General features: G+C 45.6%; 1 protein-coding gene across 3 annotated transcripts; it reads left to right on the forward strand.

Annotated features, from left to right (window-relative positions):
- Nucleotides 1-1,108: 1,108 nt before the first annotated feature.
- MYD88 (MYD88 innate immune signal transduction adaptor) lies at nt 1,109-15,911 on the forward strand. Of its 3 annotated transcripts, none has more exons than XM_069958836.1 (6): nt 1,109-1,451; nt 8,905-9,332; nt 10,908-11,003; nt 12,341-12,521; nt 12,636-12,727; nt 13,606-15,911. In XM_069958836.1, exons 2-6 carry the CDS (start codon nt 9,017-9,019, stop codon nt 13,755-13,757), a joined length of 837 nt encoding a protein of 278 aa, XP_069814937.1. In that variant the 5' UTR covers nt 1,109-1,451; nt 8,905-9,016; the 3' UTR covers nt 13,758-15,911. The 3 variants fall into 3 exon arrangements, with proteins under 3 accessions (XP_069814937.1, XP_069814938.1, XP_069814939.1); XM_069958837.1 differs by having other exon boundaries at nt 1,451-1,475; XM_069958838.1 differs by lacking the exon at nt 1,109-1,451 and adding an exon at nt 1,487-1,499.
- Nucleotides 15,912-16,451: the final 540 nt, after the last annotated feature.

The raw sequence follows: 16,451 nt of genomic DNA on the forward strand, positions 1-16,451 counted from the left end.
TTTCTGTGTTTTCAATCCACTCCTGGTTTTGGTTGCTATACAGCCTCAAATATACAGTACGTAGTGTGAACCCAGCCTAAAGGAGTAGTCCAAGCAGGGACATTTTTATTTTTTCAAATTTGGCAGGGAGGTGGTGGGTGAAAAAAATAACCTGTACTTACCTCCCTGGCTCCAGCTCTGGAGCCTGCAGTCCACTGCTCCGGACCCTAGCTTCTTCCTGATATAGAGACAATAAGTTGTATGTGACTTATCAGGCCCGCTCCACCAGTCAGCGGCAGAGGCGGGATACTGCTATAGCCGCTGTATGGGGTTGGAGCGTTGTGTCCCAAGTCTCATCACTATGACAGGAAGTGGCTAGGGACCAGAGCAGTGGACTGCAGGCACCAGTGCTGGAGCCCGGGAGGTAAGTGCAGGGTATTTTTGTCACCCCTGGCAAGAATATATTGATGGCCACTAATGGCGGTGTAATAATTTGTGGAGCATTTTCCTATCGTTTCCAGCTGTTACAAAACTACAACTCCCAGCATGCCCGGACAGCCAGCAGCCTGAGCCAGCCAGCTCCTTATACTGTCAGCAGTCACCCCCGCTCCGTATACTGTTAGCATACAAGCAGTCACCCGAGCTCCGTATACTGTCAGCAGTCACCCGAGCTCCGTATACTGTCAGCAGTCACCCGAGCTCCGTATACTGTCAGCAGTCACCTGAGCTCCGTATACTGTCAGTAATCCCCCGAGCTCCGTATACTGTCAGGAATAACCTGAGCTCCATATACTGTCAGTAATAACCCGAGCTCTGTATACTGTCAGTAATCCCCCGAGCTCCGTATACTGTCAGTTATCCCCCGAGCTCCGTATACTGTCAGTAATCCATATACTGTCAGTAATCCCCCGAGCTCCGTATACTGTCAGTTATCCCCCGAGCTCCGTATACTGTCGGGGATAACCTGAGCTCCGTATACTGTCAGTAATCCCCCGAGCTCCGTATACTGTCAGTTATCCCCCGAGCTCCGTATACTGTCAATAATCCCCCGAGCTCCGTATACTGTCAGTAATCCCCCGAGCTCCGTATACTGTCAGTTATCCCCCGAGCTCCGTATACTGTCAGCAGTCACCCAGCACATCATTTCCCACATATTACTCAAACTTTCTCACGAACTTCCTGGTACTCGGCGCAGTCCATGTCACCGGGAGGAGGGGGGTGTAACCCGGACACAAAAGTCATCGGACCACAAATCAGAACCATCTGATCTCATACCGGCTTCTCCGCATACGGCAAGGATTAGAATACACATTAGAATAGAGACAACCCGTTTAGGTGTTATTTAAATTACTTATTTAGTTATATACACAGTTTCTCCTCCCCCCGCAGTGCTGGCAGTGGGCGAGTCCCGGTCAGACTAGTTTCATTTTTATAGACGGAGCGCAGACCCGGGGAGAGGACGGACGGGAGAGGTAAGACCGGGAGGGACGGGAGAGGTAAGACCGGGGCGGACGGGAGAGGTGAGACCGGGGGGCACGGAGGGACGGAAGAGGCGAGACTGGGGGGGAGGGTAGGTTATGGACCGGGCTATGCCTGCTTCCCGAATGCAGGAAACGTGGATGTGATGGATAGTCTGTCCCTAACCTGTGCCCCCCACCCCCACCCCCAGCTGCTGCAAAACTACAACTCCCAGCATACCACCCGACAGCTTAGTGGTTGCATACTATCTCTTTAGATCAGTGTTCTCTATCTATCTATCTATCTATCTATCTATCTATCTATCTATCTATCTCCTATCTATCTAATCTCCCTGCAGGTATCCCCCTTGTAGGTAGTCCCTGCGGTTGTTGCCCTCCTCCCCCTTAAATGAATACCCCAATTAGCAGTCCCCCTGGTAGTAATTAAAAAAAAAAAAGAAAAATATTTGCAGTGATGCAGTCCTCCAGCATCCATCTCTCCTCTGTGCAGGCTGGGGAAGGGAATGGTCTCCTGTGGCCCGAGGCAGGATGACAAGAGTTATTGGCAGGATGGGGAGACTATGGCTCCTTGTTCTGTCAGTGACAGTGCTGCATCAGTTAACTGTGAGCACTTCTTAGGAGCACTCACAGTTAAAGACCCAAACACAGCACCTAGTGGCTGGCTGGGCCCCCGTTTACTGGGCGCTGACACCGGCCCTGCCTCTCCCGCCTTCTGAAAGCAGCCTGAGGCAACCCTTTAAGTGGCCTTATGGCAGAAGCGCCCCTGCTCCCAGTCATTGCCTGTCAACTCATGATGGGAATTGTAATCTCGCTCTGTATAAAAGGGTTAGTGATCACACAACGATGGTTTAACCTCTTAGTGACCGCTAGTTCATGTGTTTAAGATGGTCACATTCTGGAGGCATACAGTAGTATATAGTATATACAGTAGTAGTGCAGTATATTCAGGGCTCCAGACTAAAAAATTTACCTAGGAGCCATTGGCTCCTAACCTGAAAAATTTAGGCGCCAAATAGAATATTTGGTCGCCAACATTTTAAACCATGTAAAATTAATGTTATGTTACATGGGACTTACTGTGTGCAGAGGCCACGGCAGCAGCCTCCTCCTTTAGATCCTTTCTTTTCTTAGTTTGAAAACGTTCAACATGGAAACTTGCAACTTGACAACCATATACAGTCTGACAACCATATACAGTCTGACAACCACATACAGTCTGACAACCATATCCAGTCTGACTCAGTACTTCAGCCTCACTTGGCTAGCCTTTTAATGAGGCTTACTCTTCTGAACTTGAACTTAAAGGGAACCTGTCGACCCCCGTGCCGGGGTGACAGGCTCCCAACCCCCCGTTAGAGCCCCCTATATTCACCTCATCGCGCCGGGTCCCGCTTCTGAAGATGGTCGGGTCCCGGAGATCTCAGCCGCTGCAACCCGGCGTGCGCTGAGAGATGAGTCCAACGCTCATAGAGAATGATGGGAGAGTCCAGCGCTCCGTCATTCTCTGAGCGTTGGACTCATCTCTCAGTGTGCGCGCCGGGCTGCAGCGGCTGAGATCTCCGTGACCCGACCATCTTCAGAAGCGGGACCCGGCGCGATGAGGTGAGTATAGGGGGTTCTAATGGGGGGTTGGGAGCCTGTCACCCCGTCACGGGGGGTGACAGGTTCCCTTTAAAAGCTTGCAACAGTCTATACATACTGAGCTAGACTTATGACTGCAGCCATAGTGACCCCCACAAGATGTGTATATAGATAGATATATCTCTCACCTAGTGACTAATGCAAGTGACCCCCTCCAATACAGACACCTGAGGGGCCCTGATAATAATAATTGTGCATATATCTATCTCCCAGTGTCTGCAGCCAGTCTGCCCTACACTTATAGATGGCCCCCTCCCCTTATAGATGACCCCCTCTACCCCCATTATAGATGCCCCCTCCTCCCCCCCATTATAGATGCCCCCTCCTCCCCCCCATTATAGATGCCCCCTCCTCCCCCCCATTATAGATACCCCCTCTTCTCCCCCCCTTATAGATACCCCCTCTTCTCCCCCCCTTATAGATACCCCCTCTTCTCCCCCCCTTATAGATGCCCCCTCTTCTCCCCCCATTATAGATACCCCCTCTCCCCCCCCCATTATAGATGCCCCCTCCTCCCCCCCATTATAGATACCCCCTCTTCTCCCCCCCATTATAGATACCCCCTCTTCTCCCCCCCATTATAGATACCCCCTCTTCTCCCCCCCATTATAGATACCCCCTCTTCTCCCCCCATTATAGATGCCCCCTCTTCTCCCCCCATTATAGATACCCCCTCTTCTCCCCCCCATTATAGATGCCCCCTCTTCTCCCCCCCTTATAGATACCCCCTCACCTTATAGATGCCCCCTCTCCCCCCCCCCATTATAGATGCCCCCTCTTCTCCCCCCCTTATAGATACCCCCTCACCTTATAGATGCCCCCTCTCCCCCCCCCATTATAGATGCCCCCTCTTCTCCCCCCATTATAGATACCCCCTCTCCCCCCCCCCATTATAGATGCCCCCTCTTCTCCCCCCCATTATAGATGCCCCCTCTTCTCCCCCCCTTATAGATACCCCCTCTCCCCCCCCCATTATAGATGCCCCCTCTTCTCCCCCCCTTATAGATACCCCCTCACCTTATAGATGCCCCCTCTCCCCCCCCCCATTATAGATGCCCCCTCTTCTCCCCCCCTTATAGATACCCCCTCACCTTATAGATGCCCCCTCTCCCCCCCCCATTATAGATGCCCCCTCTTCTCCCCCCATTATAGATACCCCCTCTCCCCCCCCCCCATTATAGATGCCCCCTCTTCTCCCCCCCATTATAGATGCCCCCTCTTCTCCCCCCCTTATAGATACCCCCTCTCCCCCCCCCATTATAGATGCCCCCTCTTCTCCCCCCCTTATAGATGGCCCCCTCTCCCCCCCTTGAAGATGGCCCCTCTTCTCCCCCCATTATAGATGCCCCCCCCCCTTTCCTCTATGCTAAGCAATATTTTAAAAAAAACAAACACACAAACTCACCTGACAACCCGCTCCCCCGGCGATCCTCTTCTTCTTCGGACGCTGTCCCCGGCTGATGCGCGGCTGCCGGGGGTGTCCCGTCCTATCCCCGGCAGCGCGGCGCATCAGTGAGCTCCTGTACGCCGGGGCTGTGACTTCTGACACAGGAAGCGTCTCTGACGCGCGCTTCCTGTGCCGGAAGTCAGGGCCCCAGGCAGCTCACTGATGCGCCGCGCTGCCGGGGATAGGACGGGACACCCCCGGCAGCCGCGCATCAGCCGCGCATCTTAAAGAGACAGCGCGCCGCCGCCGGGGCCAGTCGCAAATGGCGCCCAGATTAATAAATCTGGGCGCCATTTGCAAAAAGTCAGTCGCATTGGCGACCATTTTGGTCGCCATCTGGAGCCCTGATATTGTGTCAGTGATCAGGAGTAGAGATGTGCAAATCTACAGTAGGAACGAAGCACAGCGCTGCATTCCTATCTGTATTCTGCTTATTGGGCTGCAGGCTTTGAAGTCTGCTCCGCTCCCTGCTGCTTCTCCCCAGGTGCTGGGAAAAGATGATTACAGTCCTGGGAAACTTAAGAGAAAAACTACTAAATCCATCTTCTCCCAGCACCCGAGCAGGAGCAGCACAGAGCTGAGCAGGCTTAAAGGAGAAGTCCGGCCAAAATTTATTTTTTATATGTTATTACTTATGGAAAGTTATACAATTTTCTAATGTACATTAATTATGGGCAATGCTCATATACTGCTATTTCCCTTAATTTAGTGTTAGAATTCTCTCAGAAGCAGTGACGTCACGACCAACGGTGTAATTCCTATGGAGTGTCCAGCAGGGGGCGCTCTTTATATATGTCAATGAGTACCATTGACTTCTATATATAGTGCACCCCTGCTGGACACTCCATTGGAATTACAATGGATGTGTGTGTATGTAATGTAATGTACTGTACTTTGCGATTGAATACATTTATGGAATACTTTGGGGAGCAAGTGTCCTTGCTCCCTAAAGTATCCCATAAATGTAATCAATAAATACATTTGCTGGGCACCGAGCAGGGAGGGAGAGAGGTGCCATCTACCTCCCCCCTCCCTGCTCGGTGCTGGGCACTTATACAAAGTACTACTCCCCCATTATCTGCAGATAATGGGGGAGTAGTACCTGTGCTATCTTATCACCGCCCGCGCCGTTGCTCACACAAGTGCCGCCCGCTCCGCCGCTCACAGTAGTGCCCCCTCCTCCTTCGCTCCCCCTCCTCCTCGAAACACTATGGCCCCGCTGACTCCCTGCCGCCCGTGCCGCTCCTCACACTATCCGGCCGGCCACCGCTCTCTGCTCCTGCAGGCCGGCCGCATCAGCCCTCACCCACACCGGCCTGGGACACCAGGAACGCCGTGCTGCCGGCCGGGGTGGGTGAGGGCTGACGCGGCCGGCCTGCAGGAGCAGAGAGCGGTGGCCGGCCGGATAGTGTGAGGGGCGGCGGGGAGTCAGCGGGGCCATAGTGTTTCGAGGAGGAGGGGGAGCGTAGGAGGAGGGGGCACTACTTTGAGCGGCGGAGCGGGCGGCACTTATGTGAGCGGCGGAGCGGGCGGCACTTGTGTGAGCGGCGGCGCGGGAGGCGATAAGATAGCACAGGTACTACTCCCCCATTATCTGCAGATAATGGGTGAGTAGTACTTTGTATATGTTCCCAGCACCGAGCAGGGAGCGGGGAGGTAGATGGCACCTCTCTTCCTCCCGGCTCGGTGCCCAGCAAATGTATTTATTGATTACATTTATGGGATACTTTAGGGAGCAAGGACACTTGCTCCCCAAAATATTTTATAAATGTATTCAATCGCAAAGTACAGTACATTACATTACATACACACATCCATTGTAATTCCAATGGAGTGTCCAGCAGGGGCGCACTATATATAGAAGTCAATGGTACTCATTGACTTCTATATAGACAGCGCCCCCTGCTGGACACTCCATAGGAATTACACCGTTGGTCGTGACGTCACTGCTTCTGAGAGAATTCTAACACTTCCTGGTACACTAAATTAAGGGAAATAGCAGTATATGAGCATTTCCCATAATTAATGTACATTAGAAAATTGTATAACTTTCCATAAGTAATAACATATAAAAAATAAATTTTGGCCGGACTTCTCCTTTAAAAGACCGTGGCCTAATGAGCGGCATACAGATAGGAACGAAGCAATTCACTTCTACTGTAGATTCACTCATCTCTAATCTGGCGATTAGTTTGAATCCGTTCAAAGTTTTAAAAAAAATGTTAAATTAAATGTTATAGAAAAATCCCTCTATCCTCCCCCACAATTAATAAAATTACATATATCCCCCATGCAAAATGAATTGTTACATAAAAAACCCATACATATGTGATATGGCCATGTGCCATAAAACTATTAAATTATTTATGCAGCAAGTTGAACGCTGTAAAAAAAGAATTATAACAAAAATTTAAAACCTCCATTTTCCTGCAAAAATCGAGCCCTGGCAAATATGAAAACTATGGCTCTTGTATTTTTTTTTTTTTTTTTTTAATAGGATTGTAGTTTTTATTGTGACAAACAATTAAAACTTACAAAAACCAAAACAATATATAAATTTAGCATTACTGTAACTGTGTGACTCAGAGAATATAATTATTTTACACACGTGAATGGCGTAAAATAATTTTTTTTATTATACCCCAAAAAAAGCTTTATAAAAATTAATTGGTAAGTTACATGAATCCTAAAAATGGTGCCATTATAAAGTAAAATCTGTGTTGAAAAACTGTAAAAAAAAAAAAGAAAAAAAAAAGACAGCAATGTAAAATCGAAGGAAATTGCTTGGTCACTAAGGTGTAAAATAGGCCGGTTACTACAGGGTTAATATGGTCTGTGTATAGCAGTAATGCGAAGTGTACACGCAGTAGTGCAAATGTCAGGTTGACAGCTCCAGTGTCTAAGCAGTTAATTCTAAGGTAAGGTGGGGTTCACACATAGCATTTCTGCCTTCTGTTACTGACCATAATACTATGTGTGACCCGGCCCCGGGCGGAGGTGTCGCGGGCCTGTGCTCTGTATGCTCAGCTGCAGCTTACAGGATGGAGTAAACAGGATTCACGGGCACACGTGCTAACACGGATAATGCGTGAGGATGGGGACTTCTGCTTTTGTTTATATGGACACAGATATGGAACTTCCTAAATGACCAACTCTTGTTACGTTGTGGCCTTTATATTAATGTGCAAGCATCAAAGATGGAGCCGCTCCCAGCAGACGTTATACTTCTTAACATGTAACATACTTCCTATTATACCCCCACATGCAGGGGACATGGCTAAGCTCATAATTATTATAGGGGCAGGGTCACGAAGAAAGCTAGGTCTATACTGATACATTATGTTAAGTGAAATATATTTAAAATACACAAGCATTTCTTGGGAATTTTTTTTTTTTAAATAAACCGGTCTAAGATAGTATACAGATTTGAAATTTACTTCTATTTCAAAAAACTCTCAACCCTTCCAGTACTTACCAGCTGCTGAATGTCCTGCAGGAAGTGGTGTATTCTTTCCAGTCTGACACAGTGCTCTCTGCTGCCACCTCTGTCTATGTCATGAACTGTCCAGAAGAGCAGCAAATCCCATTCTGCTCTAAACAGTTCCTGACATGGACAGAGGTGGCAGCAGAGAGCACTGTGTCAGACTGGAGAGGATATAACACTTCCTGCAGGACATACAGCAGCTGAAATACTGGAAGATTGAGATATTTAAATAGTAAATTACAAATCTGTATAACTTTCTGACGTCAGTTGATTTGAAAACCTTTTTTACCGGAGTATCCCTTTAAAATGTACCATTTGAGAGATATAGGCTCACTAATCCCCATGTACCTGCTTTGTTTTGATAACCTGTTGCCCCTGGTTATGACCTGCCTTTGGCCATCCACTAAGTTGGGTCACTCGTGCTTAGTTCAGCTGCGGTCACCTGATCTGTCCCATTAGTACTGGCTGAGTAATCAGATGCAAAGGGGAGAAAAACAGTACAGGGATAAAATCTACTTGACTAAATCCAGCACATTTGCTTTGTTTATAATAAAAAAAAAATAAATAAATAAAAAAAAAAATAAATATATATATATATATATATATATATATATATATATATATATATATGTATGTATGTATGTAGGTGGTACCCATCTGATTCATGACTCAAACCCCTTTAAGTCCTAAATCTGGGCCATGAATCACATGTGACAGGCTAGACGCGGTGTACAGACTTCCCACCACTTTAGGTTGCAACAGATCCGTGACGCGGCTTGTGTAATATGGGGCATCCTGTCATTTCATGCCAGAGAGAAAACTGATTTCCTTTTTAGATTTATTATATTTAATAATTATTTCATTGAACATTTCAGGTATTATGTGGTTAAAGGAGAGAAGACAACTAAATCTGGGCCCGATGTGAAGGAATAGTGCTGAGAGTCGGGATTGACCTAAGTGATCGGTCTCTGGTAGCGCTGCAGAACCATGGCCTGTGAGTCGAGTATGGATGAGGCGGCCATGTCCTCAATTCCTATGGTGGCATTAAACTATAATACCAGGCACAGACTGTCTCTGTACCTGAACCCAGACACTGTGGTGGCTGCGGGATGGACTCTTCTGGCAGAAGAAATGGACTATGGCTACTTAGAGATCAGGAATTTTGAACGACTCCCCAACCCAACTCTTGCCGTCCTGGAAGACTGGGAGAAAAAGTGTCCAAAGGCAACGGTGGGGCGACTCCTGGAGCTGCTGAGAAAAATGGAGAGGCATGATATCCTTACTGACATTACACCTTTAATAGGTAGGTTACATTACATTTCTGATTCATTGATGTCTTAGGCTCTGCTCCCAGTACACTCATGCACTTTACCCAGGAGCATTTCCATTTTACTTCTATTGGTCTAGATTGTGCCAAAGTGTGTCTGGCTTATATTCCTCAGCTGTGGTCTATTACATTTCTATTAGTACAAATGGACATAGCAAACAAGATATACCATGACCCCCACCAATGCTGGGAAAGGAAGTCAATGCAGCCCTGTGCTCCGTTCCCTGCCCAGTGGGCATTCTGGCTACCTGGTTATGCAGGGATTTGTAATTGACCCTATTAATATGAATGTAGTCGTGCTGCAGTTCCCCTAGCCAGCTGGCAAGGGAGAGACTGTTGGGCTGCAGCCATTAACTGGCACGGTGTCTCCTTTATTATCAGGATCAATTAGGTTGGGGTCCTATTACACGGCCTAATAATAAACTGTAAACGACCACCGATCTGCTAGATCGTCGCTTGTTTACTGAGCTATTATACAGGCCGACTATCGGGCAGCAAAGGCTGCATGGACATTGTTAGTGATATCTGTGCAGCCCTTTCATTTAGTGTAAAATAATAAAGTATAAACTTACCTTACCACGTTCCCTGGTGTCTGCAGCTCTGCCTTCAGCTCCGGCCAGTGATAGGTTGACTGGTGGCTTGTCTCGGCTGATGATTGTGAGTTAGATTGTAAGGTGAGTTAGTATTTTATTATTTTATGCTATAATCATCAGCCGTCGGCCGCACATTGTTGGTGCGCACCCGACACCTGATGATTTTAGGTCTGAACCTAAAGAAACGATCAGCTGATGATTGATTGTTTCATTGGCTGATCGTTATCTCTATTAACACAGAGCGATAATCAGCCTGAGGGTGCGTTTACACAGAAAGATTTATCTGACAGATATTGGAAGCCAAAGCCAGGAATGGATTTGAAAAGGGGATGGATCCCAGTCTTTCCTTTATGACCTGTTTCCTGTTTATAGTCTGTTCCTGGCTTTGGCTTCAAAGATCTGTCAGATAAATCTATCTGTGTAAACTCACCATGATTCAACCAAATATCGCTCCATGTAATAAGGCCTTTAGACCCATTATTATTTTTATTATTATTATTTATTTATAAAGCGCCCTTAGTTCCAGAGCGCTATACAATAGATAGGCAACAGGCAGGAACAATACAAGATCAGAAAACATTACATGAAGGCAAAAGACAGACTGGTACATGAGGGAAGAGGACCCTGCCCGCGAGGGCTCACAATCTATGGGGTATAGGGAGAGAAACAGGAGGTAAAGTGCAGCCATTCAAGTGTGATGCAGCCATGTCATAAAATGATAGCATATCTTCAGAGAGTTTCCATCGTGTTTGAATATTGCGTTATAAAATTCACTGATATCCTATTGTCTAAGGCCAAAGTAATATGGCAGCATATTCCCACTGCAGCAATATACCATGAGATGGACATTGAAGAACACAAGGGGTGTTGTTCGGACACGTGGAAATACAGCTGTACTTGATGTATTCTTTTATGTTTATTCTCCATTATTAACTCTTGATACTATTATCTCCTCCAGACTCGGACTGTAAGAAATATTTAAAGAAACAGCAGAGTGTGCCACCACCCTTACAAGTTGCTACTGTGGACAGCAGTGGGGGAGTGGATAGCTCAGGTTTGTGACTGCTTAAAGGACATTTCTACAGTTTCATGTCAATAAAGCTTAAAGCGTACCTGTCTTAAAAATACATTGTAACACAGGATCAATTGGTCGGGGTCTTAACGGTCCAACTAATCAGGAAAATGAGTGGGGAATAATATGTGGAGGTGCACTTCACTTCCCAGCTGTCAATCATCTTAGTCCAGCAGCCTCATAAACATATAATGGAAATCTACTTGCCTGTCCTTTTGATGAATTCGAGTCTCAGCAGATCCCGACCCCGATCTAAACTTTGGACATCTTTGTAACACAACAAAAGTCTTGGAGCAATCCCTTCTAATGGTCTTGGCAGGACATGGCTGGGACAGGTTTTCTACAATTGAAAACTAATGGTGGTTTTGCACGGAACGATTTATCGTTCGAATTTGCACAATAACGATCGAATTGGAACGGTAATCGTACGTGTAAACTCAGCAAACGATCAAGCGACGAGCGAGAAATCGTTCATTTTGATCTTTCAACATGTTCTCAAATCGCCATTGATCGTTCGCAAAAAATTTGCAGATCATTCTGTGTAAACCTTCTTTCAACGATTTCACCTATGTGTGAGATAGGCTTAAGCGATCGCATAACGATTTTTCCGTACGATGTATCGTTCCGTCTAAACGCTGATCGTTATAAAAAAAACATTGTTCATTCAAAATTGTTAATCGTGCGATCGGGCAAATTATCGCTCCGTGTAAAACCACCATAACAGCGGTTGCTTTCATTCATTTTTTTAGTTGTTCACACAGTTATTCTTTTTTCACTGTCTTTATTAAATTCAAACGACTTTTCAGATAAAGAGACACCCAAAGGCCAATCAGTCCACCTGAACTAGAATAATGTACCAACAGCCGTCATGGCACTGACGGGCGTCCAAAATGCAAAACGACTGACGTAATTTAAAAAAATAATAAACAGAAAGGTAAATATTATGTGAACATAGCCTAGAAATGTAAGAGATCTTAGTAATGTTAGGCAGCTGAAACACAAAGTGGGAGATTTATTAAACATGGTGTAAAGTGAAACTGGCTCAGTTGCCCCTAGCAACCAATCAGATTCCACCTTTCATTTTCCAAAGAGTCTGTGAGGAATGAAAGGTGGAATCTGGTTGGTTGCTAGGGGCAACTGAGCCAGTTTCACTTTACATAATATTTCATAAATCTCCCCCAAAATGTAAGTTTTTGAACTTTTTATTATCCAGTGATTAACACTAGAAACCTGTTAGGAGCAGCACTTCCATATGTTTTTTTGTAACTGTCCTTATTATTATGACACCATCTTACATGTGCGATTTTCTTATTCTGCAGCACAAATACCAGAAAATTTTGATGCCTTCATCTGCTACTGTCCCCAGGATATTAAGTTTGTGCAGGAGATGATCAGCAGATTGGAGCAGACTGAGCATAGACTGAAGCTGTGCGTGTTTGATAGGGACGTTCTGCCAGGAACATGCCTGTGGTCTATAACAAGTGAGCTGATAGAAAATAGGTAGGTTTAGTAGTACTCTTCGGGATCATAGCCGAGACAGAACTTTGCTTACAGTCTAGATTCCCCTCTCATAGGAAGTACCTGAACTCTGACCAGAATATTCTTATTTTACAGGTGTAGGAAGATGGTGGTTGTTATATCTGACGATTACCTGGACAGCCCTGAATGTGATTTTCAGACCAAATTTGCCCTCAGCCTTGGACCAGGTATGCTTTGTTTTATGACATCAATGGGTCGGACATAGAGGGTGGAAGAATTTACAGTCCGGTCCCCAGGGTGTTATGTTTTTTTGGCCCCAAAAACACCATTAAAGAAATGCCATACACATAAGCTATGGTGTTTTCTAATGGAGATAAGCACTTCCTTTGACCCCTTGGGCCCCCACCCCGCTGAGCACACTCTGTCCCACAGGGGTTAACTTGAACCCATGGAAGCGTGACTATTACATTTTTTGACCCCCAAAACACCACTAAAGAAACGCATAAGCTATGGCGTTTTCTAGTGGAGATAAGCACTTCCATTGATTTCTATGGGAGAAAAACACCACAAAGTTACACCCTCAGCATGCTGCGTGTTTGTTTTTGGGTTTGTTTGTTTTTTAGGGGAGGGGGAGCAGGTGAGGTGCGCCATGTGTGTAAGGCATATGATAAACCTTTATTGACTTCCAGCTAACATCTGGCCACTGGTGTTTTTGTTGGTATTTTTCTATGATTTTAGGGCAGCATGAAGCCAGCCTAAATGTAAAATGTAATACAGGAGTTACAAAAGAGCTAGTTCCAGGCCAGCGTTAGTGGTTGGTATTTTATTGGACAAACTAGCATATGAAGTTGCACAATCTTGTCTGGCATTGCCGACAGGATCTATGACAGAAGCTCCTAACAAAATCCCCAATGCAGATGGGAAGTTTCGACATCTCATAAACTTTTTCATATTCCATACACCGCACATTATGCCAGTATGTCACTTATATGTAACATGACATTTAGATGAGAAATTCTTATTCCTTTCTGGAATAATGGACGTGGTGACACATACACAATAGTGAAAGTTTCTTATCATTGTTGTATCTCCATCCTCTGTGCAGGTGCTCGTGAGAGAAGGCTGATCCCAATAAAGTACAAGCCCATGAAGAGGCCATTTCCCAGCATCCTTCGTTTTATTACTGTATGCGACTATACAAACCCTCACATCAAGGGCTGGTTCTGGGACAGACTCGCCAAGGCCCTTACGAAATGACGGTGACGGTGGATTTATTGTTACCGCTTCTAACATGGTATCTGGTTTGAATCATCCAACTACATTTATATGTGAGATTACCTTATATACAAACCATATGTGCCTTTAAAATAACGTCTCTTCAAGGACCAAAAATCACTAACAGGAAATAAAGTTCTAGATTGTTTGAAATGAGACAAAAGTGTGCAGCTCTGGATCTCATAGACTGCCACTAATAATCAGAGAATACAGAGATTTCTCATTTACATAACGGGGAAACCATTACTATATACTGCTTGCTCTCTTGGGGTGGTGGAAATGTGCATCTGTTTCCCGTAATTGATACTCAATTTTTCATACACTGGCTTCTAAATGTATATGTAATTTAAAGCAAATGTACCACTTACACACACACATATAGTGGTGCCTTGGATTACAAGCATAATTCGTTCCGGGACCGTACTTGTAATCCAAATCTGCTCTTAAACCAAAGCAAATTTTCCCATAAGAAATCATAGAAGTGCAGACAATTGGTTCCACACCCCAAAAATGATTTGTTTTTCTGAATTACATGTAATAACAGATGAAACAAAGATTAAGAAACAGCAGAATCTGTGATATCATAAACTACTGTACAGTAATGGAGAGGATGGAAAACACAAGGGCTGACAGAGACTGCAGGGAGCATGAAGGAATGAGCAGGGCAGATGTGGGTACATACATGCAGCACTCTCTGTCCGGGGAGAGAGGGGATACAGCTATGAAGAGATTACCTCCACAGTCCTGTCCCCTGATGTAAGCCACAGCCTGAAGTGGATCTGCTATGATTTGGAAGGTGAGGGAGACTTTCTGGGTCAGAGTACAGTGCTGTAGACCCCGCTATGCAGACCATGCCCCTCCTCCACTCGCGCTCCCACCCAGAACATGGAGCTCTTAAACCAAGTCACAATTTTGAAAAACTGTGAGCTCTTAAACCAAAACACTCTTAAACCAAGTTACTATTAAACCAAGGTACCACTGTATATAAAAAATTATTATTTATTTTTTTCACATGACCTTGTTGGTGTCGGCACAGAGATCTCAGTGGCGCAGTTAATTTTTCAAATCACCACCTGGTTCCTACCTTCTGCGTCACTTTCTTCATATGCAGATAGGTCTGCACTATGCACTGGAGACAGGTCCAGTGCCCCCTGTGTATCAATATCCCCTTCCCTCTGTGACCCACCTCCTTCAGAATCATGCCTGGCCGCATCAGCGAAGGGGGGGAGGATATCGGTACACTGGGGGCGCTTGGCCTGCCTCCAGTGCATAGAGCAGCCCTGTTTGCATATGAAGTGTACTAGCACAGATGGCAGGAACTGGGTGGAAATTAAAAAATTGGCCACGCCGCGGGGATCTCCATGCCATCGCTGACCAGGTGATATAATGAATAAAAAAAACTAGTGTAAGTGCTTTAAAGATGTCTCCCTTTACAGTTGTTACTGTTTCCAGGTGGTAGGGGGCTTTATAGAGGTATAATACAGAGTGCAACCTAAAGGTTACAGACACCTTTGCACTGACATTTTTATAGTTTCCTGAATGCACAATGAGGCATATTTCTAGTCTTCATTAAAAATGTCTTACTATTTAGCTGCTACTCAGAGAAGGATAAGATAAATCCATCAGATGGACTTTCTGCTGTCTGCATTAAGGTGGTCATACACCTTCAATAACTCTCTGCTGAACATTCGGCATAGCTGAACATTCCTGTGTATTCTATGGGTGGGGGGGTTTAAATAATAGGTTCTGTGTCTGTTGGGTGTCCGATCGGCACCCATGCAACCTGACGGGCAGGCAGAGGTCATCTGAAGGCTTCCCTGGTTGATCTACTAACACAACCTGCCTCAGCCGGACTGTATTAGCAGAGTGTTGGTTGAACTGGTCAATGCAGAACATTATAAGCAATCTAATGGTGTCAGAAGAATCTTTTTCATGTGCTCTTTTCTGCTACATTGTATTGGTCAAAACATGGCAGTGAATTATCTTAAGAATTATAAATGGGATCGTTCTCAAAATTGCACATATTGTACTCAAGTATTCATGTATGACAAAGTGCATTGTAAGATGTCAAATGTAACATGTGTTTTGTAAGTTTTATGAAATAAAAAATATTATTTTCCAGAATCTATTCTACAACTAGTGATCCCCTGCTTGCTTCTTGAATCCATTATGTAATCTATAAAGATAGGTGTTATTCTTTACAAAGAATGTGATTTAAGGGGTTGTACACCCGACCCCTGTATGACTTCACCATTGTGACATTAGAATGCCCCACTGTAACATCACAACGCCCCATTATTATCCTGCCATTCCCCACCGGGACCACCGATTGCTCATTGTAACACTGCAGTGCTCCACTTTTACCCCACAATGCCCCACTGTAATCTCACAAACCCCATTGTCAAATCACTATGACCCATTCTTACCTAATAATGCCCCTATGCTACAACACAATAGCACAGTGCTTCAAAACAAGACCCTACTGTGACATCCCAGTGCCCCACTATGCCCTTACAATGCCCTACTGTGACCTTACAGGGCTCCATGTTGACCTCACAATACTGAACTCTGACCTCACAGGGCCTTATTGTGACATCAGTGATCTTCATCGTGACATTCCAATGCCCCATTGTTACCCCACAATGCCCATTGTTTTTTCACAGTGCCACACTGGCC

The sequence above is a fragment of the Dendropsophus ebraccatus genome, chromosome 2, assembly GCF_027789765.1.
Source record: "Dendropsophus ebraccatus isolate aDenEbr1 chromosome 2, aDenEbr1.pat, whole genome shotgun sequence".
Taxonomy (NCBI): domain Eukaryota; kingdom Metazoa; phylum Chordata; class Amphibia; order Anura; family Hylidae; genus Dendropsophus; species Dendropsophus ebraccatus.

Bases quoted from the DNA above. Each gene is read 5' to 3' on its own strand.
- MYD88 (XM_069958836.1), top strand. From the start codon at position 9,017: ATGGCCTGTGAGTCGAGTATGGATGAGGCGGCCATGTCCTCAATTCCT. The intron at 9,333-10,907 runs GTAGGTTACATT...TATCTCCTCCAG, and splicing joins TGACATTACACCTTTAATAG to ACTCGGACTGTAAGAAATAT. The intron at 11,004-12,340 runs GTTTGTGACTGC...CTTATTCTGCAG, and splicing joins TGGGGGAGTGGATAGCTCAG to CACAAATACCAGAAAATTTT.